General features: G+C 37.9%; 2 protein-coding genes, 1 long non-coding RNA gene and 2 other non-coding genes across 5 annotated transcripts in view; 2 read left to right on the top strand and 3 right to left on the bottom strand.

Annotated features, from left to right (window-relative positions):
* Positions 1 to 579: 579 nt before the first annotated feature.
* LOC117374658 (fas-binding factor 1 homolog) lies at positions 580 to 21227 on the top strand. The gene is made up of 31 exons (XM_055223856.1): positions 580 to 634; positions 770 to 1010; positions 1102 to 1129; positions 1773 to 1820; positions 1894 to 1939; positions 2027 to 2096; positions 2888 to 2941; positions 3022 to 3166; positions 3582 to 3659; positions 4588 to 4692; positions 4779 to 4917; positions 5916 to 6049; positions 6120 to 6210; positions 7120 to 7572; positions 8114 to 8179; positions 8275 to 8345; positions 9553 to 9605; positions 9681 to 9743; positions 10664 to 10771; positions 10847 to 10947; positions 11949 to 12155; positions 13279 to 13386; positions 13861 to 14000; positions 15384 to 15502; positions 16586 to 16708; positions 17910 to 18086; positions 19709 to 19885; positions 20235 to 20372; positions 20687 to 20783; positions 20871 to 20998; positions 21059 to 21227. The coding sequence occupies exons 2-31, from the start codon at positions 1008 to 1010 to the stop codon at positions 21137 to 21139; spliced, it is 3351 nt and encodes a 1116-aa protein (XP_055079831.1). The 5' UTR covers positions 580 to 634; positions 770 to 1007; the 3' UTR covers positions 21140 to 21227.
* Positions 21228 to 21254: 27 nt separating this feature from the next.
* On the bottom strand, positions 21255 to 22363 carry LOC117375296 (uncharacterized). Its single transcript, XR_008648784.1, has 4 exons — positions 22265 to 22363; positions 22033 to 22083; positions 21782 to 21850; positions 21255 to 21583 (listed from the first exon to the last, which is right to left on the bottom strand). It is a non-coding gene; the product is annotated as an uncharacterized LOC117375296 (long non-coding RNA).
* Positions 21447 to 21518, bottom strand: LOC117375583 (small nucleolar RNA R38). The gene has a single exon (XR_004541710.1). It is a non-coding gene; the product is annotated as a small nucleolar RNA R38 (small nucleolar RNA).
* LOC117375584 (small nucleolar RNA SNORD49) lies at positions 21672 to 21745 on the bottom strand. The gene has a single exon (XR_004541711.1). It is a non-coding gene; the product is annotated as a small nucleolar RNA SNORD49 (small nucleolar RNA).
* A 515-nt stretch (positions 22364 to 22878) lies between the features above and the next one.
* The window catches only part of LOC117374948 (sphingosine kinase 1), a 43697-nt gene continuing 39172 nt past the window's right edge, over positions 22879 to 27403 (top strand). The window contains exon 1 of the mRNA XM_055223859.1: positions 22879 to 23350. Coding sequence (XP_055079834.1) covers positions 22924 to 23350 — 427 coding nt within the window. The 5' untranslated portion in view covers positions 22879 to 22923. The remainder of the gene's footprint in view (positions 23351 to 27403) is intronic.

Here is a 27403-nt window from a genome sequence, read left to right as displayed (position 1 = left end):
GATTGCCCTGTCCTTAATAATGGCCTGTAAACATGATTGTGTATAATAGGCAAGGCAAGTTTTTTTGTACAACACAATTCATACAGGTAATTCAAAGTGCTTTACAGAATAAGAAACATTAAAATTACAGTACAACAAATCAGAATATAAAAAAAACACAAATAATCATCATATTAAGTGGCTATAATGTATAGCAGCACATAGACAAGAATAAATAGGAGGTAAAGTAACATAAGTGTATTGTAGTGGTGATGATTCACATTATGTTAATGCATTGCAGTAAAAAATAAAGTCCTATTTATGGCCCTGGTCTCTACAACATAACAATAAATTAAACATGGATTTCCACTATGGATTGCTGAATAATACATTTATGCTGTGAGCAACTGGGCTTCACTGCCATCTACTGGTCATTTCAAACAACAAAATTATACATTACAATAATATGATTAAACTGTCAGATGCAACAATCAATTTTTCTATACTGTATTCCAATTTGAACCAAAAAATGCCTAAAAACTACACTACCCACAATGCGTTGCGAGGCGTAAACAGGAAACGCCTCGCGCCGGTTCCGTTGTGTGGATGTGTTTTAGCTCGAGAGATGCAGAAGGTTGAGGAGGTAAATAAAAAGGTACATAAAAGGGTCAGATCTTACCTTAAATATATTCTCAGGGGTTGTCGATTCATTTAAAATATTTGGTTTGGTGAAATCTCCACTTTTCTGAACCCTGCAGCTAACGCACGCCACTCTCTTTGTTTTATACAGAGAAAATGACTTATAAAGAACATACACGGACATTCTGAGTACAGGCGACTGGGAAAAACGTGTTAAAATTGTATTAATCGCGTTTTCTGCCGTGGATAAACCCGTACCATGAACAGTGAGCGGTTTATCTGTGCGGTTGCCCTTGGAAACCGGAGACGCCTCATCAGATTTAGCTAGCGTTAGCATTAGTTAGCATCATCTCACAAATCTCGCACTGCTTCTGGAGATCGAATTGAAAATGGTAAGATTGCTTTCAGTTTACTTAATAAATACCACATGATTTGTCTTAAATGGATAAGATGAGTTATGTAACGTTATTATTTCAAATGTAGGCAACCAAAGCCAAGGGAAAGTTGTCAAGTAAGTTGTTGTTTGTTTGTTTTTCCCCTGAGAAATCTTTCACAGTTTCATTTAAAGGTTCACTACGTAACTTCTCTGCCATCAGGAGCATTAACATTTGAAAACTGAAACATGAACTGAAGTTAATTCAATAAGACTATACATTTCAGAACATACATGCTACTTACAACAACAAAGAGTGCAATTATTTACTTATTAATTTTAGTGGTTTGATAATTGTGTATTGTGCAGCTCTACTCGGAATGTTCCACAGCAGTTCCACTTTGTCTGTGTAATTCCTCAGTCGTCCAGGTCTGATCCATAGTAAAAGCCGAAATTAAATCTGTCAACAGGACAAAAAGTTGTGAAGAACAGCAGCGAAATGTCTTCACTCCTGCAACTTTTTGTCCAGTTGACAGATTTAACCTCGGCTTTTACTATTACAGGCATTACCAACTTACCTATTTATGTGGACAAGCAGAAGACAAAGTGATTTTTACCAATAAAGCCACCTCTAATTGAATAAAGATTTGATGCATTGCTGTTGGACATTAGAATCAAAGCAATAACATCTTTCTGCGTGGATGAAAACTAGTGACACTCCATCAGAAATGTTACATAGTGCAACTTTAAAACACTGATTAATACTTTGTTCTACTCTTAGGTTTATTTGATGGTGACGATTTACTTAGTGATTTACTGGATGATAATAGTAAGTGAATTTACGCAGCACATATTAATTTGCGTGTGTACGGACTAACAATTTTTATACTTGAATTCACAAGAACAACCAGCCAAAATGAACTCAAATCGCAGTTTACCCTCAAATCGGTGAGTGGTATTTGAAAGAATTTATAATGTTATGGCTTGAATGATAGAGGGAATGTTAACTGAGCAATTTTTCCTGTTTTTTTCTAGCTCGTCTGCGCCTGATAACATATTTAGTATGCTTGCAGGGGAGGTAAAGCAGGATGGTGCGGACAGTGAGGTATGTGGGCAGATAAGTGTGAAGAAATGCATAAACTACATCAACTTTATATTGTTGCTCAATTATGAAAATGGAATCATAATCACGATTTATATGGATCAAAATTGAAATCATGATCATTTGGAATCATTGTCTCGGCCTATGTGCTGACCAAAGTCCATAGAATCTATAGAGGAACAATAGGTTACGTTCATGTTCTATCTAGAATATGATGATTTTCTATCTAGAATATGATGATTTTGGATGGAGAGCCTATGTAACTCTGTGGGAGATTTATGTTTTTTGAAAGAAATATCCAGAAATATCCAAACTTATGATCCACATATAATGATGTTGGACCTTATTATTACGGTATTTGTTAGAAATTGACTCCCAAAACATGCCATATTAATCTTATGACTTTATGCCTTTCAACTGATAACAGCTGTCTTTGTGGTTGAATAATAGCACCACTTTCTGAACCTGTTGTGAAAAAATAATTTCACTTTTGTTTATCCGTACAGACAAAGAAGACCTTGAACTTAGTAGCAGTTTTTGTTTCATGTGGATAGGTCCAGTATTTACAGAAATATTAACCACAAACTGGGTGAATAAATCTGCAATCTGACAGTTAAACAGCAAATTCCACCATAGAATTTTGACCTTTCCTCCAGCTCAATGTGAAACTATTGGGATCGTTGGATTTATTTTTTATTATCTATTTTTTAATTGATTGGAGTAATATTTTTATCACAATTAAAATGTGTTAAATTGTGCAGCCCTAATCATTTCTTATCTTTTGTCAATCATAGAATTCCGAAGATGTTTCTGAAGCAGATCCTAATGAAATCCTGAAAGACATGAAGGTAACACTCGACACTTTCAAACGTAAAGAAACATAATACAAATGTGAATTGATACTTATATTTGCCTTGTTACTGTACAGGACATTGATGACATGGATGCTGATCTGTTTGTGCTAAAGAAAAAGCCAAGTTCTGCTCCTGCAAAGTCACCTGGTAAAGATGGTAAAGACAGGACAAAGAAAAGTGCCACTACACTAGAAGACAATGGCAAACCAGAGGGAGAAGGTACGGTGATGGTGGTTGTATTCTGAATCAAATTAAATACATCGAAAACTAAATTACATGATGAAGCATCACTAAGTATTCATGCCATCAGTGCACAATAATTACTACATCAACTTGTTCAATATATGAAGATATTTTAGTTCAAATTATAATTAATATTTATCACAAGTACCTTTTCTTACACTTGTTGGAAACATTTTCTTTACCGCTACAACATGCATCTCTGTGATTCATTAAAACAATGCTAGAAAAGTGTGTTTTGGCTTGATATTTTTGCAGATCTTGTTAAGCTAATCTCTTTTTTTCTTATATTTTTTGTATAATTGTATATATTTTTATTGTGATTATTAGCTTTTAATTACTTTGTTTAAGTTTTTTGCTTTGAATGAATTTAAATTATTTTCTTTCCTCACAGATGCATCCTCCATCGATCAGAAAAAGCCAAACTCTGCACCATCTTCTGGTCGAAACTATAAAAACTTTACCTTTTCTGGTAAGCACTTACCTGCTAGTTACAATCATTTAGAGTAAAATATGTTTTGTCCACTCGTTTTTCTCTTCCCTTGTCAACCTAATGCTCAAATTCAGATGATGATGACGAGCAAATGGATGCAGAAGGTATTTTATAGTTTTATATTGTATTTTTAGTTTAGTTAGTAGGAATTAGAAAAGAGTGGGGCTGATTAAACACAAATAATTGATTATTGATATAATTGTCAATTAATTTAGAAACTAGCTAATCATTATCTGGACTATAAGCAGAACTGAACTTTAAACACTCAGAGAAGACCTTTTATGAGATCATGTAGGAAATTTGTTAAAATGACAGTAAATGTATGTTGCCTGCAAATCTATCCATCAGTGTGGCATCAAGAAGCATTCATTTAGCTTAATCTGTCTTACTAAAAATGGCATGTTTACCAGCCTTTTGTTTTCTCGACAGCTAATCAATGAATCAAAATAATACTCGCGAGATTAATCAGCAAAATAAATGTTAGTTGTGGCCGTGGAAATGGGCGATATATTGTATTATCCCAATAGATGTTTTGAGGATATAAAGGAAAAATAAAAAAGCAGCAAAAAGAAATGTGCTGTTTAATCTTTCAAAAAAGGCTATTAAGTTAAATAAAGTAAATTTTAGTTAATTAGATTCTATTCAGACATACAGCCTCATTTTAGAACATTTCTAACAGCAAAAATGTAATCTGATTATGATTCTCAGGCTAATCCTTGTGTCTGTCACCCACCCCAGTGACAGTAGCAAAGGTTACGTGTAATCCTGTGATTTGTTAGTTAATCCGAATCACTGAATTATTACATTACATTATTATAACACATTAGCCTATATATTTAAACTTGCCTCCATGTACAGTGTAGGATATGGATTGATTGTCATTCACTTATAATTTCTATTATTGCAGATGAAGATCACCTGTTTGACGACTTTCCTCCTGAAGAACCAAAACTGAAACCCACGGCTACGGAAAAGTCTGTGCCAACTTCTCCTGTCTCGCCAATCCTCAAAAGTAAACTGCACTTTTTAATTCATAAGAAATAGTAAAAGAGTATATTATATGTGGTATAGTAGCGTTTGGCTCTGTAATTGTTTCAGATAAGGCTCAAGCCCCAACCAAGAAACTCTTGGACCTAACGTTTGACGACAAGGATGATTTTATGGACACTCTGGGATTTGACATTGATCAAAGTGCGGCTAAGAAAAAGGATGCTAAGTTATGGGACAACAAGGAAAGGTAGATGCTAGTTTATTCTTTCCCTGCCATAACCATTGCCATTAACCAAGTGTTGCAATTTTTTTTTTTTTTTTTTCCAAATCAGGATTCATTTCACAGGGCACATTTAAAAATCAAAACATTTCTGCAAAGACTGAAATATGAACTTGCATTTCAGAGCATATTTTTTGGTCTCTAATTACAGGGTTAGGATTTATTTCTTCCTAAATTGGCAAAGTATTTTGTTGTTTACAGAGGACATGTTACCTAAATACAGAGACCAACTAACAACAGGAGCTCAGTAAAGTGTTTTATCCGAAGGCTGATGGTTCAGATCTCGTTCTTGACATACACATCATTGGTTGAATGGTCAGATCCACTGACCTACAGGTTGGCGGTGCGATTCCAGCTCCCACAGATGAATGCTGTCATTCTTGGGAAAGACACATAACTCACCTCACTCCTGGTGTCTCCGTAAACTGATGTATGAATGTCTGTGTGAACGGATGAGTGGTTGCTTGATGTGAGATGGAAAGTGCTATATTTAAAAATGTGGCCATTTACCAAAGATTATGTACGTACTCGACTTGTCAGCTTTTTTTTTTTTTTGACAAATGATTATTTCTAATGTGGCTTTTTGATAAAATGTAACCAGTTACACTTAAAATATTCCAAATAGAACGAACAAAACAAATAAGTACATAAGCCCATTTAAAACATTAAAAACAGGTGCAGGTGTGAGTATAAATGTTTGTCACCAGATTAAATTGTATTTATGGCACCAAAGTATCCAATTTTCCGTGTCCTTGAAATATATTCTGTTTTGGTAAGAAAAACAGCTCTGCAAATAATTTCAGCCTTAGCGATTACATAATTCAAATTGCAATTTCTATTCGATTGTGATCATTAGTGCGGCGCTATATCTTACTGCAGTATTTAGAGTTCACAAATAATGATTCATAAATGCTTTAAATCTTGCTTTGTTTACACACATTTAAATACATGTCTGTCTTCCACAGGTCTGACCAGCCTCAGAGAGTTCGCACTAAACTAGATGACATCCTGCAGAGCTTGACTTCACCTCATCTTCTGGAACGTCCCCCTACAGGTGAAAAGAAGGAACAGCAACAGGACAAAAGCTCTACTCTCAAAGGTAATATACTAGAGAATAAATGTACGTTAAATGCAACTAATGCTAATTTTTGTTTAATTATAATTCTCAGAGAAACCAGTTGACAACTTGACATTTGGATCCTATCAGCCCACTCTTGTGTCCACGCCGGAGGGCCGCCAGTCCCGCAGACAGTCTGTCAGGTGTGCACTATTTTTCTATATCAACGTGTAGCACACAGAAAAAATTTACTTCAAACAATATCTTGCAACAATGTCTTGTCTTTTTGGGAAAGAAATGGCTAACGCCGAATGTATGTCATTCTTGCATTGGTTTAGCAGGAAACATTTCCAGGACCATTAACAGTTTGTCAAATGTTAATGGTCCAAGAAATGTTTAAAATGTTCAATCAGAATCCTGATTTAAAGACGATATTTTAAATTGCACTTTATTATTATCATTATTATTATTATTATAAGGACGTATTATGGGTAATATTCTTGTTTTTCTTCATGAAGATGTTATTATTTTACCTGGAATGTTCCACAGTATAGCATTAAATATGCCTGTCTTACATTTATTAAAATAAATGGTGTTTTATTGCTCAGAAATACCTTGATTAAAATTCTTAATGGAAGTGGACTCCCCTAGTCTCCACTTATCTGTAACTTGTCCTAGTGGGAGATTGCTTGTCTCCAATCTCCCTGGAGATAAATACATTTAACGCCATACTGTGGAACATTCCTGGGAAATGCATAACATCGATGAAGACAAGAAGGTGGAGGACGCTCCACCAGAAAAGTGAGCCTTAAAAATGTAACCCTCAAATCACAATTGCTGTACTTATCAGAATTTTTTTTTTTTTTCCAAACTTATACAGCCCTACTTTAAAGCTCCACAGCAGTTTTAAGAAATGTTTTATTTATTTTTTTACTTACCTATTAATTGCAATGCTCTTTCCTTTTTTCTGATGACTGATATTTATTTCTTTAGTGATGAGATTCGTAGATGAGAACTACTGGTGAAATAGCTGTATGCTAAATCTGTCATACTTACAGATTCACTGTCTTCAAATAAATGTATTAAATAAAGATATAATTATTATTCAACAGGTTTTCTACTGAAGACGTCTCCACTTTAGACAAGAAATCCAAGCCTACCACTCCGACCAGACAGCGCGCGTCTGCAGACTGGCTCGGGCTCAAAGCAAACGATGACCTCACACAAGACCTCAGTGACCAGAGACCAGACTCTGAAAAGGCGTCTTCAAACCCACCTGCAGCAGCTCCATCAGAGAGAAGAGTGTCCTTAACCGGCCCCACCTCAGCTCCAGTCAAATCGATGGTAGAAACACAATCACCATCTGATAATGAAGCTGTCAAACCATCTAAAGCGGAGGCCCCTGTGAGCAAGAAGGAAAATGAGGAAGAGGAGGATTGGCTATCCGGAGCGCTAAGTAGGAAGAGAGCGATATCTGGGTCCAGACAAGAAGTGAAAACGCAAATTATAAAACAGGATGATATGATGGAAGTTACACAGAAGGCAGATGAGGAAGCAAATATAAGGTAACTCTAAATCCTCACTATGTAGACTACACATTATAATATTGAAACTATGCAACTAATGCAGTAGCCCTAATTATAATTATCCAAAAAATATTCTAAACATACAGTAAAGCAATTTTTTTAATTCCCAACTAGTAGAAAGAAAAGTATCCACAATACATGATGATGAGCCCCAGAGAACAATGTTTGTTCCATCATCATTTATTGAACAATAAGTCAATAGTAATTATGGCAGGCTTGACTCTGATAAGAAAGTTAATAAAAAACATCATAAGCTATTATTGTTGTCAAAAATAGCTGATACCAAGATACTAACAGGCACTTGGTGGGTAGTACTGGGTTGCATTACTGTAATCCCACTGTAAAAGTGACAGTTGTTGTCACTGAAATGAGTTGTGTTTTCTTGCACCGCTACTTTAGCTACTCTACCCACCTCTTGCTTTGAGCTGAAATGATAGATTATACTAAAGAAACTACTAAATACTGTTATTTATCACTGTGGTATTGAAATCAGTGTATGCTCTGTACTTTTCTTTTGCAGTAAACAAGTGACTTCACACACTCCCAGGATGAGAGACGACTCGGCTCTATCTGTCAGGGAACTCAGGTGCCACAGAAGCAGCTATTACCATACTGAAAGTGACAAAAAGCAGGGTTTGATGTTGTGCCTTATTATTGTCTTTTACTTTAATGTTTTTATAGTAGAACTTTTCCCGGCGAGCCAGGCCCCGCAGCTCACTCTACTCCAATTAGAGAAGACACAACAAAGCACGGTATGTCTACAAATACTGTTCATTACACTGACGATATGTTACATTAGGTGCACTGTTTCAGAATCACAATACAAACAATATTCAATAGGCCAACAATATTTTAGTTGTAATACAGTGAGTTTTCCTTTTAGATATTTCAGAGTAAAATACAATGTAATCAATAGGGATAACTGTCACTTGTCCCCCATCTGAGAGTATGACATTTATATTTTACAATCTCAAACTCACCATTTACCACCAGTTGTCAAAAAATCATAATAAGGGCTTGAAATTAAAGGTGCACTATGTCACTTTTCTTGTGTAAAGTGTCCCACTTGCTTTTCTCCATGGTTATGTTATTGCTTTGCCTGCATGTCTGTTATTACTCAAAAGTTCTTGCTGCCTGTAAGGTCTCCTCTCCATAGATTTGACCTGTAACTTGGCCTGATGGTGCCAGTTGTTTGCCTCTATGAATGTAAGATAAGATAAGTTTAATGCCATATGGTGGGACATTAAAAGCAGCAGTGGCATCTCCTCAGATAGCAGGTGGCGGATCCTCCACTAGAAAAGATACATCGTGCTCCTTTAAAGAAACTATTATTACGTTGTCACTATTGAGTATTAAAAGGCGCTGTACCTGGTTTTGTCTTAAAACTATGAAAAACAGAACTAGTTTGTGCTGGTCAAAAGTTAATCCTCACTGATCTTATGCATTCTGAGCATCCTCATTACGCACCGCAACGAGATCATAAGCGCTTTTACACAATTTACGGAGGTCAGAGCGGAGTTTTACCATCACAGCTGACATACTAACACTCTACTTCCTCATTCCCAGACAAAAAAACCACTTTATAATTAGACGCAGACAGAACACGGTGGACCTCAAGAGCTGTTTTTACATTATATCTATCCTGGGGCAAGTCAGACTTTGCTCAAATACATAGAAAAATTAGGTACAGGGTCTTAAAGTTGTTTTTTTTTCTTGATATTGCTATTGAGATTGAAATGTCTTCATAAACAATATTATACTGTATACTTTATTTTCTCTGTCAACTACATAGATTAAATACTGTATCTCATGAGCCTGTAAAAATTGGTGGCCTATTTTTCAGTCTCTGGCACTAGAAATAGCCAGTCTGGGTCAGATTCAACGCCAAATACTGCCTACTGGAGTTAACGTAATTACATGTTTTGTAGTTGTAAAATCACCTTGTGCTTTTGACTTTAGGAGACAGAACAATAAAAGATTTCCAAACCTCACCAGCTCCTGTCCAACCGCAGGTACAGTCCAGACATGTGATTTACGGAAGTGATTTCTTTATTTTATAGTTTTAATATTAGTAAATTTTGTTTCAGATCACACTTTCAGCTGACAATCTGCAGATGCTACTACAACAACATCAACAACAACAACAACAGGTTAGAACTCCACTCACAAACTTGTCAATAAGAATAACACATCGGTTGACATGCAGCTACATTATATTTGGTTCATAATAGCAAAATAGTGTTGAAAATATAGGTGCAAGCAGCATTGAACGACCTTCATCAACACTACAAAGCACAAAGGGAGGGTGTCCTCAATGTCCCTCTATATATATTACATCCACTGACATTTATGTGGCTCTGTTGTGCCTGTCGCTTCAAACGGATTGAAAATTTTTTACAAAGTCAGAATTTTGGCCAAAATCCAATCCCTTGATTTTAAAGTTGTATTTCAGGTATTTTAGGGTATTTGAGAGCAATTGATACTTTGAGGCTGATCATGGGAATGTGATGCTAACTTTTTTTTTTTTTTTTTTAAACGTGTGTTTATTAAGATTTTCCATTTTCATTTGAACAAGAAAAACAAAACAAAAACAAAACAAAAAAACAAGGCACTTAGACAAAGAACTTAAACAGTAATAACAAGGGTGGTATGAAACAGAAAAAGTTGTATTAGTAGTTAGAATAATGATAATAATAGTAAATTATAAATAAAAGACAATGTGGAAGAGAGAGGCAGATAGAAATTAAATAATAATAGTAATAAATATATATATATGTGATGCTAACTTAAGGCACTGCTCTGTTACTCAAGTTAGATTTTTTTTTTAACATGATCTGACCAGAAAGAACTGACTTAGCTGGAAATACAACAGGTGATCTGATTTTGTACCTCTCAAATAATAATACACTCTAAACTAGCTAGCATTAGCCAACGTTTTTTCAGTTAATCATTCTCACCATTTTTGTTGAAAATCATTTTTATTTGAATAATTTAGGAGTAGTTAGTAGAGTATTTCTTCTCATACTATCACATGTATCTGAATATGAATAACTGTGTGCTGTATGTGCAGATGGTGCAGCCTCCTCTGCTCGGCCTGGGCAGTCACATGTCCTCAGGTGTTCTGCCCTTTGTGGATCCTCAGTCTTTCCAGGCCCGTGTGGTTCAGCTGGAGGGACAGGTCAGGCCTCCTCTGCAGGACACATAGGGGCGACTCTGGGCCTGTTGCACTCACATTTTGCACCGTGTTGTACAGGTGAAGACTCTGCAGATGGAGCTGGACCAGAGCCAACTGTTACTGCAGAATCTTCAGCTCAGACATAAACAGGATATGGACCTCATGGAGAACGCACACAAGTAAGATGTCTAAAATAGCATCATCGTTTCAGGATGTAACAGTAATCGCCATATAAGAAATGTTAAGTTTCATATTACTGTTATAGGCTTGTGTTGAATTTCAAACCCTGGGCCTAAACTGCATTATTTTGTTGCAGTAATAAAGCAGGAAACTACATAAATATGAAATACGATTGTACAAAAGCCATTTTTAATCACTGTCAAGAGCAATATTCATCCTATTTATGACAATGTGAGGCTCTTTACAATGTTGTGACAGGACTAATTTAGATAATATCACAATAGGGATGAGACGCTAAACCCACAGTATCGACACTGTGAGGATCAACATCTCACTGAGTTTGTAGAAAAAGCAATGATCCTCACAGCTTTGAGTTCATGAATAGATTTTTTTGGGTCATCATAAAGCAGTATACTGTAAAGTAGGAGCAGATCTTATATAAACTTTAAGCTTTATGAAATACACAACTCCAGGATATACTGTCATACTGTGCCATCCCTAATCAAATATATAAGATGATAATATTATATTTAAAGTCAAGGTCAGAAGGTCCTAAAATTATTTAACTTTAAGGACATACTCTCCTACTGGTTTAAAAAATAAAACGCATTATTACATTTCAAACCGCGGGTGCTATAATATCATAGAGAACCCTTATTTACACTAATAAATAAACTCCCAAAATAAAAAGTGAATTATTTCTACAACAAGAAGAAGAAGAATTACACTTTCTCACTGGATAATTTGCATGAGGACCAAAACACAAACGTAAATATGGACAACTTTTACACCACTTAAAACATATATTTGTGAATAAATCAGTCTATTTTTGTGAGTATTTGGTCAGTATTTTAGATAATTTTGAAATATATACCAAAAAAAACCCCTATCCTAAGTTAGAAATACCAACTTTTTGACTAAATCATTCCACCATTCCCTGTGCGCATCCCTTATTTCCCTTCTGTCAGTAGCACATCTCCGTTGGTTTCTCTTTGCACAGGGCCCGTGTGAAGCTGCTGGAGGAGTCTGCCGCTCAGAGGGAAACTCGGCTGAGGCAGGAGTGCGAGGATCTGATGGAGAGACTGGCTGCGCTGACTCGTTCCACCGAGCAGGAGCGCTCCGAGCTGCAGGCACAGTACCAGCGCAAACTGGCCCAAGCACAGCAAGAGAGAGACCGCGAGGTGGAGAGGCTGAGAGAACTGCAGAGGTGAGTGAAACTGCCCCTTAGCCTTTTCTACTGTGAAACTAGGGCACATGATAGTATGGGGCGTAATATTAAAGGGCCTGTACCTGACTTTTATGTATTCTAGTCAACACATTCTTCTGCTCTTTGCATCATGCATAGTAAAAGCAGATAAATAAGAAATGCAAGAGACTGTAAAATATAATCCACTCATTTTATATGGCATTTTCTCAAGTAATAACTAATACTGAAGCTACTGACAGAGACTTTTCATCCAATCAGGTACATTTTTACTAAGAATCATGGGAAACCAACTGCCTGGACTACTAATTTCACTAAAAACATAGTTAACAATTATATTTTAGATGTTACTCAAAGCCTTGACGAGATGTTTTATTTAATTTAATACATTTAATAATTTTACTTCCTGGTTGGACAAAACTGTTACCCAGCAACCATATTGTTAACAAGGGTGAAAACCTGTTTAAATTGCACAATACCCCTTGTATTTTTGTGTTTTCTACTCATTTTTTTTTCACAAACTGATGTAAAACTATGATAAATATTGAGTACTATCTCACCAAAACCAAGTAATAATTAGAAAAACCCGTCGTATGCACTTTAAAGGGTCCGTATTACGCCTTTTTCTGATCTATGTTATAATGTTTCCTCATCAGAAAACATACCTGTAGTTGTGTTGTTTCATTCACGTTTAACACGTTTAATACACAGAGAGAGACACAGGAGTTCTTCTCTCAAACAGAAAACACTCTGTTCAACCTTGTGATGTCATGTGGTAATACAGGAAGTGCTCCACTGTGTTTTTAAATGTCATACACCTTCACCAGAATCATTTGGATCATGTCAGCTCTGGAATTGCCTATTTCTACAGAAGTAAAGATTAAACGAGCTGTTAACTTGAAAACTACCTCTTCATGACATCACAAGGTGGAACAGAGCATTTTGAGGTTTGGAGATGTTACAGACTAATAATAAGGGGTTACTCAAACATGTGTGAATGAAACAAAACACAACTCTAGGTCTGTTTTTGATGAGGTAACAACATTATAACATGGCTTACTGACTCATGGTTCAAAATCAGGTGGACGCTCTTGAAACTATTTTGTATGTTGTGTTTTTTATGAAGGAAATCAATCTTGGAGATGAAAAAGGACCATGAAGATCAGATTCACCGACTGAAGAAGCTAAAGGATGAAGAGATTGATGCAGTGACAAGTGCAACTTCTCAGACCAGGTGTGGAAAGTAGGCTACGAAATCACACACTGATAAACACACACACACACACCCCAAAAAAATAAAAAGAAATAAAGAAAGCAAGAAAGAAGAATTATTACACAAGTAGGTGTTTAATCTGTGCTTTAAACCCCCCTCCCCCCTTGTATAGTTTATTATTGAGTGCCTAAAAATAAGTATAATATATTTTTATAAGTGTAGAAGGAAGACAAGACAAGACAAGACAAGATTGGGAGTCAGCATAACTGGCTAATCCTCCAACTGGGTTCTCCTTACAATCTAAAGAATTTTCTTTTACCAACAATAAAATATACACCTTACTTAGGCAAGGTCCCTGTAGGGAAATTTGTCCTCTGCATTTCTCTGTGATGTCGTTGCCAGGGTGTAAGTGTACTCTGTAGTGTAGTTACTGTACACTACAACACCTGTTCAGTGGTTTGAAATCCCCCTGTGGTTGTGCGTTTGGCCCCGCAGGTCTCTGAGTGCGGTGATCGAGCAGATGGAGCAGTTCTCGTCTCGTCTGGGGGAGCTCTCGTGTCGGGTGGAGAGCACACATGAGAACACGGCTCAAGGCCTGGAGCAGGGGGCACGGCACAGGGATGAGCAGCTCAGAAGTACGACACACAGGCACAAACGCAGACGCAAATGCAAATATAGATACAAACGCAGACACACACAGGCAAACACACACAGACAGACACAAACGCAGACACAAATGCAAACATAGATACAAGCGCAGACACACACAGGCAGACACACACAGGCAGACACACACAGGCAGACACAAACGCAGACACAACCGCAGACACACACAGGCAGACACAAATGCTGACACAAACACAGACACAAATGCAAACGCAGACACAAACGCTGACAGAAACGCAGACAGAAACGCAGACACAAATGCAAACACAGACACAAATGCAAACGCAGACTCAAACGCAGACAGAAATGCAAACGTAAACACAAATGTAGACACACACAGGCAAACACACAAACGCAGACACAAATGCAGACACAAACGCAGACACACACAGGCAAACACACACAGACAGACACAAACGCAGACACAAATGCAAACGCAGACACAAACACAGACACAAATTGTGTTTGTTCATGGTGTTTGTTGTATGTGGGGTTAAAGAGAGGGTATTATGAGTTGTTGTTTTTTTTTCCTTTCTACCATGTTATAATGTTGTTCCTTCATCAAAAACATGTCTGAAGATGATTAAATGTCATGAATGCATGTTTCAGTAATTTAGTGATCTTTTCCTGGACCCTATTTAAACCCTCATTATAGTTACTTGTAAGATTCTGTGCAATGCTCCGCCCACAAACCTACGTCGCCCATACTCCTGCACCTCTATTTTCCATTAATTTACAAAAACATGATACAAAACTGTACACAACAACTTCACAAACCTGATGTGATGTGCAGTAGTTTCATTAGCAGGATACACTCTGATTACACATACATACATTAAAGGTGCACTATGTAACTTTTCTATTGTGTTGTTCGACAGTATGACATTAAATGACCAGCAGGTGGCATCACTAGGTCAAGTTACAGGTCAGATCTGTGGAGAGGTGATACATTTCACAGTAAGAATGCAGGTCTTTAGTATACTTTTTTAGCAGTAACAACACCAGTTAACTTTAATGTCATACTATGGAACATTAAAGCAAAAACATTTTAAAAAAAGTGACATAGTGCAACAAAATCAAACTACGCACAATTTCCTTACTTGTCTGTTTTGTTGTTTTATTTGAATTGAACTGATTACATTTAGGAAAACAGAGAATAATAAAGACAAAATCATCCACAAAATCAATTCAACCTTTGATCGTTTTTGTTTTTGTGCTATTGGGAAAGACTCTCACCCCCTTTTCCTTCAGAAATGTGGCGATTGTACGGCTATATATTGCGTCATCTTAAACCCAGATATATAACTTCAACAAATCCAATGTTCTTTTCTTTGAACCTGTTTTTTTTTTAGTTCTGCAGGACCGCCTGGCTCAGCAGCAGAAAGCCATGTCTGAGGAGAAGGCTTACCTCAAAGAAATCATTTCCAGGATGGACACTCAGATCAGTGAACAGCAGAGGCAGCTCGAGAAGGTCAGTGGGAAAAAAAATATCTGGATTCGAGACTGCGAGCTATTTTTTGAAACCACTGAACTAGCAGCCTGCATAGATACAAGACGCTAACTTAAAGAGAGATGAGAGGTTTTCACGCTTTTCTAATTATCACTTGATTTGGTGAGATAGTAACTGTGGTAAATATAATAATTATCATAGTTTTCCTTCGGTTAAATGACAGTTTGTGGAAAAAAGTTGAGAAGAAAAGTACAAAATTACGTGGACTAAGTGAATGTGAGTGTTCGGGTCCAGTCAAATAAAGCTTATCGAGGCTAGTAGTTATAGGAGCGAATTTGGAGCCGAGTTCCACATTAGGGACTTCGACCGCGAGTATCATAATAACCAAAAAGCCAGTTTAGAGCGAGGCTGTTGAAAGTAACCCCCTTCCACCTGCTCCCTGTCAAACCAGCGGTGCGGCTTAGCAGGGCTGTCAATCAAGCCTGTTGCTAAAGCTAGCGGGAGCGACCTTGGGGAAAGAAGGCGCCTGATTATTATTAATGTTCATATCGTAATTTATTGATATAATAATGAAATAAAAATACCTGGATCATGTAAAGCGGGTTAAAGCCAAACATTTTAAGACCAAAATGACAAGGCTCATTGTAACAGTTACAGAGAGAAGGGCGAAAGTTTCTCAATACAAAGTGAATTGGAGCCAGAGTCGATGGAGCAGGTTAGCTATGTCCATCATGTTTACAGTCTATGGTTGTGATGCTCATAGTTCTACCACTCAGTCAGAATGTTGAGCGGCAATTGTCAAATAAAATTAATCCAGCGCATAACCTCTTATCAGTCAAATCATAATTTTTAGTTTTTTAGCCCTTGTTAACATTAGGGTTGCTAGGTAACAGTTACATTATTACCTCTACATATGTCACATCTGCTGCCCATGTTCAAGCAGGAAGTAAAATTATAAACTTCGCCAAAATGCTCAAACTAGGGGGAATTAGGCAAAATCTTCAGCAAAAGCTTAAAAATATTTATGTTAAGTACATTGTGGTGAATTGTGCAGTCTAACCTGTCACACGCACTTTAAAGCTGTATTTTGACGGTTGTTGTCAGGAGCGTTGGAAAGTGACATCGGAGCAGGCAAAAGCCGAGTCAACACAAAGGGCCCTTGAAGACGAGCGGCGTTCCCTCAGCATGCAGATGAATATGGAGCGAGAGGAGCTGGAGAGAGCGAAGGTGGGGACTTTGAAGACTTTTTTTTTTTTCTTTTCTTGAGGTTTGCCTACTAGATTTTCAGGTTTTCTTGACTTTTTTTATATTTACTATTTTTGGCTTTTCTGTAACTTTTTTTTATTTATTTTGTCCACCAATTTTAAAAGGCAAAATAGTTTGGGTTTTTTTAGCTTTTATCTATATTATAGTTGTTTCCCCTTCTCGTTTATCCAGTCAAAGTTGTATTTAGCGTGATTCATTTATGTAATCTTTATACTCCTGTATTCAAGACGTTGCTTTGATCAACCCTCGTTTTCACCACCACCGGTTCACACCCCTCTGTACTTACTTCATTCTCCAATTTTATTTTCTTAATCGGTGATCCGTGTAGGATTCGGCAGCGTCACATAGTCCTTTTGGTACTAATGAAAAAAAAATCTGCTACTCGTTAGTATGATCTGGTTGTTTGTTTTGTTTGTTTTTCTGTTTGTATTTTATTTTAAACAAGACGCCCATGAAAAGAACGCTCAAGTGCTCTCATTAGGTTCCCTTGTATAAGTAAAGATAAATAAAGATAAATAAATAAATCTGCAGCTATCCATAGGAGGTGCTATGCTTTGTTGGGTTAGATAAAGATTATAAATGCATACACAAGACACAAGCACAATATGTCTTTTAAAACAGTCTTTTACTTTAAAATAGAATTTTATTTTTCTTTATTGTTATTGTTATTGGTTTTTTTTTCTCTTACTAATTTAGTTCTGGTTTAGTCCTGGTTTAGTCCTGATTTTGTCCTGTTTTGTCCTGGTTTTGTCCTGGTTTAGTCCTGGTTTAGTCCTGTTTTAGTCCTGTTTTAGTCCTGGTTTCGTCCTGGTTTCGTCCTGGTTTCGTCCTGGTTTCGTCCTGGTTTCGTCCTGGTTTCGTCCTGGTTTAGTCCTGGTTTAGTCCTGGTTTAGTCCTGTTTTAGTCCTGTTTTAGTCCTGGTTTAGTCCTGGTTTAGTCCTGGTTTAGTCCTGGTTTAGTCCTGGTTTAGTCCTGGTTTAGTCCTGATTTTGTCCTGATTTTGTCCTGTTTTAGTCCTGGTTTAGTCCTGTTTTAGTCCTGGTTTAGTCCCGGTTTAGTCCTGGTTTAGTCACAATTGTGATGTGGTGTGTGTGCAAATATAAACACATCCAGAGTCTAGTCCTCTTGTGCGAGATCTTTCTACTCTTCTCTTGTGTGTCAGAGTGCGCTGTTGGAGGAGCAGAAGTCGGTGATGCAGCACTGTGCTGAGGAGAGGAGAAGACTGGCAGCCGAGTGGGCCAGTTTCCACGCTCAGGAGAAGCAGAGACATGACAGGGCCCAGAGTGAAGTGAACAGTCTGCTGGAGAGGAGGGAGGGCTCCATCATCAGTATGGCTCAGGTACACTTCAGACACAGGACTTACTGTGAATTCAGATACTAAATAAAGCAATATAAGATGCATAGTTTTTGTCTCATACATTTAATTAAAGTTGGAACTATTACATTCATTTTTATAAAGGTATGGCCTTGATTACATTGAGCTTTTGAGATACATCAGATTTATACTTTTTAATTATAGATGTGAATGTTCCAGTTGTAGATTTCTGGTTCTGTCACTGGTCTGACTTTGCCATAGTCTTTATTTTATCTACTGAAATCCTTGTTGTAATTTTTCCTATTAATTATAATGGGACAAATGATACTTTTTAATGTTTTTTTTTTTTTTTTTTTTTTTTTAATAAACAGTTTTACAGTTGTAAGAATTATGTTAGAACTTTTGCTACTTCTACCTCTTGCTGCAAAAACATGCCGCACATGCAGTACTATGTAGTACTTTGACCCTTCCCATTAAGTTATACATTTTACAATTTTGTCTTTTTCTGCAGATGATACATTTTGGTGGTTTCATATTTTTAAAGGTTTACACATTCTTCACAGTTGGTGTATTGATAATATTTGCAGTACATATATATATATAGAAAGTACTTCACAGGCTATACTATAAAACTTTCTGTAGATGGTACATTCTTACAGATTTAACATTTTCAGCAGTTTCCACAGTTGTACATGTTTTGCATTAGCACATTGGAATTTGACACAGTATCAAGCAAATTCATGCAGCTCTCATGGTACAAACAATTCTGTGGTATTACAGTACTTTCTGACAAGGCTACTACAGACTATTATACGTTTGCAGTAGAAGTACTACTACCTCTCCAAAACAACATTTTTTTTCACAATAAAAGCACTCCAAAAGAATAATTTGCCCTTTTTTTTTTACAATAATAGTTTCCTGGGATCCAGAACAAAACGTTTTTTCAATACTTTACACAGATGTGAGTCTGGTCACCGGTGAATCTCCCTGTTTTCAAATGGGCGTGACTGACAGGTGGATTAGCCAATCATGGAGACGATATGGGCCATGGTCCGTCCTTAATGGGAAAAAATGAAGGAAAAATCTCAGAGGGCTGAAAAACACTGTGGATTTCTGCAGAATCAATGAGCAACAGATCTGATTGCATGACCATGTCTGACGGGGCTTCAAATGCAACAGAGGAGGTGGGGACCAGACTAATATCAATCTGTATAAAAAATACAAAGGATTTTCCAGGCAACAATAGCTCTTTAAACTCTTTTTTTGTTTGTCGACCCAATACAAGCAAAATAATGCAGTGTTTTCGGAGGGTTCTTACAATAAAAGCACTGTAAAACAACAAATTAGACATTTTTCACTTTTGTTTCACACCTTTTTACAGTCTGAGCTATTTTATGCCTCCCTTTTAAACCTTAAGCAGTCACAACTCAGCTGTTGCAGTTTCTAGTTTATACTATGGTATTGTAACTATGTCCTCAACTAATATGTGCTTTAAATATTGTAGGACTTGATTTACATTTTTTGGGGTAAATTTTAGCAGTTTCCCGAACAAACTGACATATTACTTTGTTGTTATCTCTGGACTGTGGATTTCAAAATGGTACCAATTTGTCATTGCTCAAAACGTTGTGTTTGTTGCTTTGTAGGAGCAAGCTGACCTGAAGCTCCACACGGCAGAGTTAAAACAAAAGGAGCTCGCCGTGGCCCAGGAGAGAGAGAATGTGGACAGACTGAGAGAGGAGCTGGAGAGAGAGAAGGAACGGATCAGTGCCACAGCTCTGAGACTCAAGACAAGAGCTCAGGAGGTGGAGGCTTTCAGCAAGGTACAGACTCAACTGCAAATGTTCTGTATACACATGATCTAACATGGAAAACCCTCTGTAATACATCCTTTTCTAAGCAATATTTTAGCTTTAGCATGTTTGAAAGACAACATTCTGCAAAAATATAAAGCACAATCACCAATAAGTCTGGAAGAAATATGTGAAAAGGAAGCTTTTTTAATGAGTCCTAAAAATGTAACTTAATTCAGGCTATTTTGGGTTTTGGTATTATGCTGGTGGTCAATAAAGTGTTCCTAATTTATAAAACAAATACCAGTACCTGGGAATTAAGGCACAGTCCAGAAAACAAGATTTTTTTAAGTGTCATGCTGGATGTGTATTTGTAAAGCTGGCTGCTGACAAATTTGAAGAAGGGGAGCGGGCGTTACACAAAGCCAAAGCGGTGGAGGCCGAGCACGAGGCGAGACTGCGACATATCCACGCTCAAACAGAGAAACTGAGACAGCAAGAACAGAGAATCCTCCAGGTTTGTTTCAGCAATTCATTCCACCAATATCACAGTAAGGCCAAGTACTCACATATTTTACTTAATTAAAACTACAGATAAGTGGGCAAAATTAATAATCGCACTGAAAGTTTGCTTTAGTAAAATGGTTACTGATGAATATACTTGTGGATAAAAAGTAAAAGATGTAAACACTGATTTTACTAAATGCATTATCTTGGAAGATTTGTGATAACCTTGTTTGGCAAAGACAAAAACAATTTTCCCAATACTTTTAGCATCCACTGTGCTTTAATTTCTGTCTGATAAATTTATACGTATGCTTTTTATTTCAGGAAAGAATGCAACAAACCACTTTACAAAAGGAGCAGTCAAGACAGGCCATCCCCACCTTTCTCTCCATGCCTCCAGTTTTAGCACCACTGCCACCAGGTGATTGTTTAATCCTTTACTTTCCATAAATATTGTCCCATCAATGTGCACTATAAAAAGCATTTGTGCCACTGCTTTTACTTGAAGACTTGATGCCAGTAGTGCCAAGCTCAAAGCTCAATTCAGCCTTGAATATTCTGCCAAACACAGATGCCAACTCCCAGTCAATGGCTTTCCAGGCTAGTTTGGCTCTGTGGAAGTACACTGCTGAAAAGGTATGATTTATCAATCCATGTAATGTACATCAAGTTTTAAAAACTTCCATTTTTTGACAGGACCGTGAATATCTTGAGGATGAGAAAGCTTTTCTAGAGAATTTAAAGAAGAAATCTTACAACTCAAACTTCATAGATTGACACAGATGTGACTTTTAAATTTATATTTTTAATAAGATTTGTATACCACATAGAGAACTTTGTACAAAAAATAAATGTTAATAACTTGAATGTCTTCGTAGACTTCTTCCTGAGAGTGCAGCAAGTAACTGGAAATCTACCAGTCCAGCAGCACCAGCACATTTCCTTTGTCGATTAAGTGTGTTCAGGTTTTGCTTCCACTCTTCTGGTTTGTTGGCCAAGTCTCATCTCTCCAAACCCTAAAAAGAGGACCCATTACACACATTGCTTAAGGAAATCCAGTCAATATCCATCTATCCTAGACTTTAATTGCCTCAGGTTACCGTATCTCCACACAGTCATGTTCAGACAGGGATAACTTGTATCATCACTAGCACAAAATTAAGAAAATTCTAAATGAAAATTACCTGCCGTGTCTCTTTCTGTATCTAGTCCTCACAGCATCTGGAGAGGAAAAATACAACGGTTTACCTCTTTGCATCTTCAGTATTTAGCAGAAACACAATACATTTAAAAAGAAAATTAAAAAAGGTCTCAGAAAAGCCTTTGCCATCGTCAGTTATCGCATCAGACGGCACTTCCTATGCAGCTGTTTTCATCACCGATAAAACCAATCTGAAATGGTTTAAACAATATACAAACCTTTTCCATAATGCCTTAATGATGTTCAGGTAGGGCATCCTAGTAGGGTTTAAACAGCCAGTTCTTGATCTGCAAAAAAGTTATGTCATTACAATTTGTTCAAAGAAATAACACATTTTCTAAGACATAATATGCAGCAATTCAGTTACCACAAAAGGGTCTCTACACTATTTTTCAGACAGGGATAACAAAACTCATCACATCTGCTGAAAATGAAAAATAAATATGTAAAAATGCTAAATTATATATACCTGGTGCTAAAACTCCAGCCTTAAACTTGAGTATCTCCATGGATCCATCACCTGCAAATGGAAAAATACATTTTAAATCACAGTAAAGTCAATTTCCTAAACTTTGACCATTACTCTGAGCACGTGTTGGATGTGTTAGCAAGCGGCTATGCTAACAGAGACACTTACAACCGACACCAAGCTACAAAAGCAAAATACCACAACATCATCACATTTTAAACCCCAATCTTACCTTGTCATGGAGGTTTGAAAGAACCCATATGTGGACAAAGATGTATTAGAAACATAAAGCTTCTGTCCTTCAGGATTCGCATGATCCAATCTCACAGGAGAGTGAGGAGAATGGAAAGATCAGATCTCGCGAGAGGGTTTTTATTTTGGAGAATACGTCACATGTCACGTGATTGTGTGACGCTAGCTCATGTGGCTTTTTCAAGTTTTTAAAGAAATAACTGTACTTTTAATAATAATAATAATAATGTTGTTGTTTTTTTTTGTTTTTTTTACATTTTAATATATATGGATTACGCACGTTTACATAAAATGAAAACACGCTACGGTCAGTGGTGGTAAGTGAGGCTTAAAGTTGGGGCTGCAGTTTGATCGTGCACAAATTACCAAGTTACTTTTCTTGTTTAGATTAAGTGAAAGTGTGTATCGTTCTCTTTTAACTCTCTGCTGCCTGTCCTGATATCAGATAGATCCATGACACTGAGGAGAGGCATGTCCTTCCTCTTTCTGCCACTGGGGGGAGACAGTGGACTGGGTCAGCCGCTCCTCTCGCTGTCAAAGCGTCCCACCGCGGGCTCCGAGCTCCAGAGTGAGCTCTGCCTCTGCACCGCCATCCGCTCACCGGCCTGCGCGTGCGGGACCGTTGCACCTCCGCCCGGGATGGAGAAGGATGTCTCTGAACCGGACCCGTCCTGCCTGCGGAACGGGGCGGGGGGTGTCCTGTACGGGGAGTTCACCGACTCTCAGAACGACAGCCTCCGCTACTCCGTAAGTCTGTCCGAGAGCGCGCTCACCATCCAGCGGATCTCCTCGTCCCCCGGCCGAACACGGGTGGTGTTTAACTTGACAGACTGTGTGGGCTGCCGCGCGCACCGAGCTCCGGACAGCGGGGATGTGGGCGCGTACTTTACTGCCTATTTCTACCCGTTCAAAAGGCGTTGGATGAGCGCTGGAGTGGCGCGCCAGAGAGTGGAGCAGTGTTTTCGGGTCGCTCTGGTCCAGGACCCCATCGCCAACCTCCAGGAGGCTGAGAGGTGGGCTCGTGCCATCAGAGACGCCTCCGTGTTGCAGGCGCCGAGGAGAGCGGGTAAGAAGCCCCTATCCAATACCCCCTATCCAGAACCCCCTATCCAGAACCTTTACGCACTTCAGGAACACTAGGACGCAACTTGAGATGATACAGTCTATAAAGTACATGCAGGACATTCTTTTTGTTTATGGCTTCATGAGTTCAGTACATTTATGTTTTGTTTTTGCAGACCAGCCATTCCTTTCTTAGCAGATGCACACTTTGTTTAGTGAAATCAACAGTCATAAGGAGCCTCTAAATCCTGTACCTACTGCACTATAACATAAGGCTGCAATTGGCTTATTTTCTCATTCTCTAATTTGTATTCTATTTGTATAGCTAAACCAGGTTTTTGAAGTCTCCTATTCGCTCCAGCTGCTCCATGCTGCTCCTAACCTGCTCTACCTGCTCTATGACAGCAGACCCAACTGTCAGTAGTTGTAGTAATTAGACCGCCTCTTCCACATTCATTCACTCAGAGGGCATGTGAGAAGGCATTCCTCTAAGATCCAGGCAGACACCACACTGCACTGTCTCCTTTCTCTTAAAACCACTTAAGCAGTTAGGTTCCTCCTCTGGGCTGGGTGGTCGGTTCCTTCATTATTTGTGCACGGCAAATTACCCGGGAGGATTTCTTGTTGATGTGAGGAGAAATCACATCAAAACAAAAGCTGTTTTCAACCGCCTGCTTTGTCTAATTAGGGCTGTGTCAAGTCTACCCCCTCTTTGTTGGAAATGTAGAAGGCTCCTCAGTTCTGACATAACAAGACGGTGATTAGCATAAGCACAATATGAGAAGTGTGTGCACATAATTAGGCCTATCATTCATTTGGGAGGCAGGGAGAGCGGTGCTAATGATGGTACAAAGTCTTATGGGTTGTAAAATGATGACAAGAGAAGACTGGGGGGTAAGGCATCTGTTTCCCCCGAGGAGGAGAGCTGTATATTTGATACATTCTCTCAAAAGGATAAAATTTAAAATGGTTTGAGGTAGACATGGGACGATATTGAATTTGGCGCCTCGATTATCGTGGCCAAAATAACTGGGATGGACAATTACGTCATCATATTTATTAAAGTTGCATGAATAATTACATTTTTAGTGTTATGAATAGGTTCAAAAACTACTATTATGTCCAATTCAAGTTGATTTATACAGCAGATTTAAGTGCTTCACATAAAACTCAACAAAAAAACAAATATACGGACAATACGGTACGATAAAACGCCTGTATATCCTGTGTAGCTCGTGTTAAATGCCAGGGAGAAGAGGCTGGTTTTCAATCTTGTCTTAAACTGCGTTAAAGACAGAGAGGAGCTATAGTTTTGTACTTTGTTATAAGTAAAAACAAGCAAGAATATTATGGATAAGTCGTTTTTTTCTGCACATTCTGGTGATGTAATGGTGATTATCTTTGTTGCCGATTATCAGGATTATATAAAATGTCCCACGAGAAATTATTGTCTACACTTTGTATCATGATAAACGATATTATTGTTTATTGTCCCATCCCTAGTTTGAGGTGTAAGTAATTCAGTTTTAATTGTGGTATTCATTAGTGGATTAACAGAATTACACAATAGAAAGTTTCTGTTTTCTGTGGTGGAAACTATGGATGCATGATCTTGGGAAATAAAAGGAAAATTCCCTCATTTATTGTAGTCAAACTGTCAAATAAAACTTCGCCAAAACAAGATCAAGAAAAATCACCAAATCAAAGCTGTGATAAAAAAAAAAAACAGTTAGATTAGATTATATTAGATGGTGCTGTTATTGTAATAAGTTTCATTTGTTGCAGCATCAATTATTGCGTCACTATTTCAATTTTGATACTTTTGCATCCGTTATATATTTGGCATTCCTGGTGGCATCAAATACTACATATAAACTGTGAGATATACCAGTTAGATGGATTTTTTTTTTTTATCGTATTGTTTTTAAATGTGACTTTTATGCACGACTTTGATGATAAATGTGTTGTGTTTCTGTCAGTCAAGAACAAACTTAATGTCTGACTGTGACTGATTCGTGTTTTTTGCGTTTTATTCTGATCCTTAAAGTACTTTTTGATACCTTTGCTGTGTAATTTCATATTTTAGGTGCACTATGTAACTGTTCCGGTGTCAGATGTGCCGCCTGTTTGTCTCTGTGATTTTATTGTTTCGCCTGGAATGTTCCACACGGTCTGTTCCCTAGCGACAAGCAGGTGATGTCATTATGTTACCAAGTTACTGGTCAGATCAGTGCCACTCGTGCACTTTAATAATCTGGTGATGCACATTTATAATCACACCTGCTTTTAATGTTTTAAATGGGGCTACGCAGTTTTTTGTTTTGTTTTGTTAGTTTTTTTGTGTTGTACTGTGTTTTCTTTTGATGAAAAATGGTCTGGTGCGTCTCAACGGGCCTCTCCCTGAATAAATAAAAATAAATGAAATGAAAACATCCGTGGAGAGTCAAACCCACTCACTGTAAGAATGCGTGGCGTGTTTTTAAGACTGTTACTTACCAATAAAAACTCAAATTTTTGCAATAGCATCACCACGGAGACACGCAGGTGACAAACCCCCAGCAAAAAAGTTACATAGAGCACCTTTAGTTGAAAAAAACCCGACAAAACATGACAAATTAACAGCATGGCTTATGTTGGCATGACTCTTAACTAATATACGCTATGGGATTAAGGAGTGTCCAAGTCAAAAGTGAGTAATAAGTTCTAGAAAATGTAATTTAGCGTAATACATCTTCTGAGTAGACTTTGACTGGTCGTGTATCTCAAAGCGTAGTTCTGCACTTGGCCAGTCGGGCGGCCGGTGACTAATTTGGCATGCTGGTTGCTGGGCACAGGGGGGAGTGTTAGTAGCAGAGATGAGGAATGAGGATATCCTTCCCCGTGGCTGCCTCCAGGTGTACACAGCAAATACACCACGGTAAATAAAGATTGGACTGTGTGCGAGAGAGGAACATCCAGCCTCCCTTTTGCTCTGCAGCCAAGCCAAGTCTCTAAGGCCGCACTCGCGTGACACCACAACGTTCTTAGCAAAAGACGAAGTTTAAATATGTCAAATCGTTGTAGCCACTTCTTCAGTTCTGGTCAGATTACTGGTGGACGCTGCCTTATATTTATCTGCAGGAGGAGCTAACTACACTGAAACTGTAAACAGCTATTGTCTCCACCCAAAGGACAAAACCCCGAGCGACAAACAAATAAAGTAATGTAGTCTACTCCATTCAGTGTAGTGAAGAGTGCAGTGAGCGTTACACTGGAAAAACTAAACAGCTGCGTCATAAGAGAAGAAGAAGAAGAAGAGAGAGAGCAGCTCAGGACCACAGTCTGCTGTACATCTCCATCTCAAAGACACTAATCACTCCTTTGAAAACAGTGAGGTTCAGATCTGAGCCAGAGAAAAGAAATGGTTTGAGAGGAGAGTTAAAGAAGCGTTTTTGTTGGGAAAGAGAATCCTTCCTTAAACAGGAATTGGGGCCTTAGACATCATCTCTCCCCCATCTACAACTCCATCCTCAGACCCAAACAAAGACAACAATAGCAGCATCGTTAAGGTCTGAATATGATGGCTTCAACTGAAACTGGAGAGCTGAACTGTTAGCTACCTCCTTTCAGACAGATATAAGACAGTGTCAAGGAGCAATCTGACCAGAACTGAAGAAGCGACTTGGACGTTGGACGAGCAGCGAAACGTCTTCACTCCTGCAACGATTCGTCCAGTTGACAGATTTAATTTCGTCTTTTCTCTGGATCAGACCTGGACGACTGAGGGATTACACACAGACACCACAACATTTTGCAATCTCTATCCTCACAGAATCACACAGTTTAAGCCATGTTAGAATGTTGTTACCTTTTCAAAATCACACCTGGACTTGTTTTTTGTTTCATTCACACGTGTTTAAGTCACCCTTTATGATTAGTCTGCCCACATCACCAAAGCTCAAATTGCTCTGTTGCACCTTGTGATGTCATGAAGTGGTAGTTTTGAAGTTAACAGATTTATTTAATTGTATTTATTTATTTATTTGGTTGGGCAATGTATGTTAATGAACAAACATGA

This window comes from Periophthalmus magnuspinnatus, chromosome 8 (assembly GCF_009829125.3).
Source record: "Periophthalmus magnuspinnatus isolate fPerMag1 chromosome 8, fPerMag1.2.pri, whole genome shotgun sequence".
Taxonomy (NCBI): Eukaryota; Metazoa; Chordata; class Actinopteri; order Gobiiformes; family Gobiidae; genus Periophthalmus; species Periophthalmus magnuspinnatus.
This window is presented reverse-complemented; position numbering and strand designations above follow the sequence as displayed.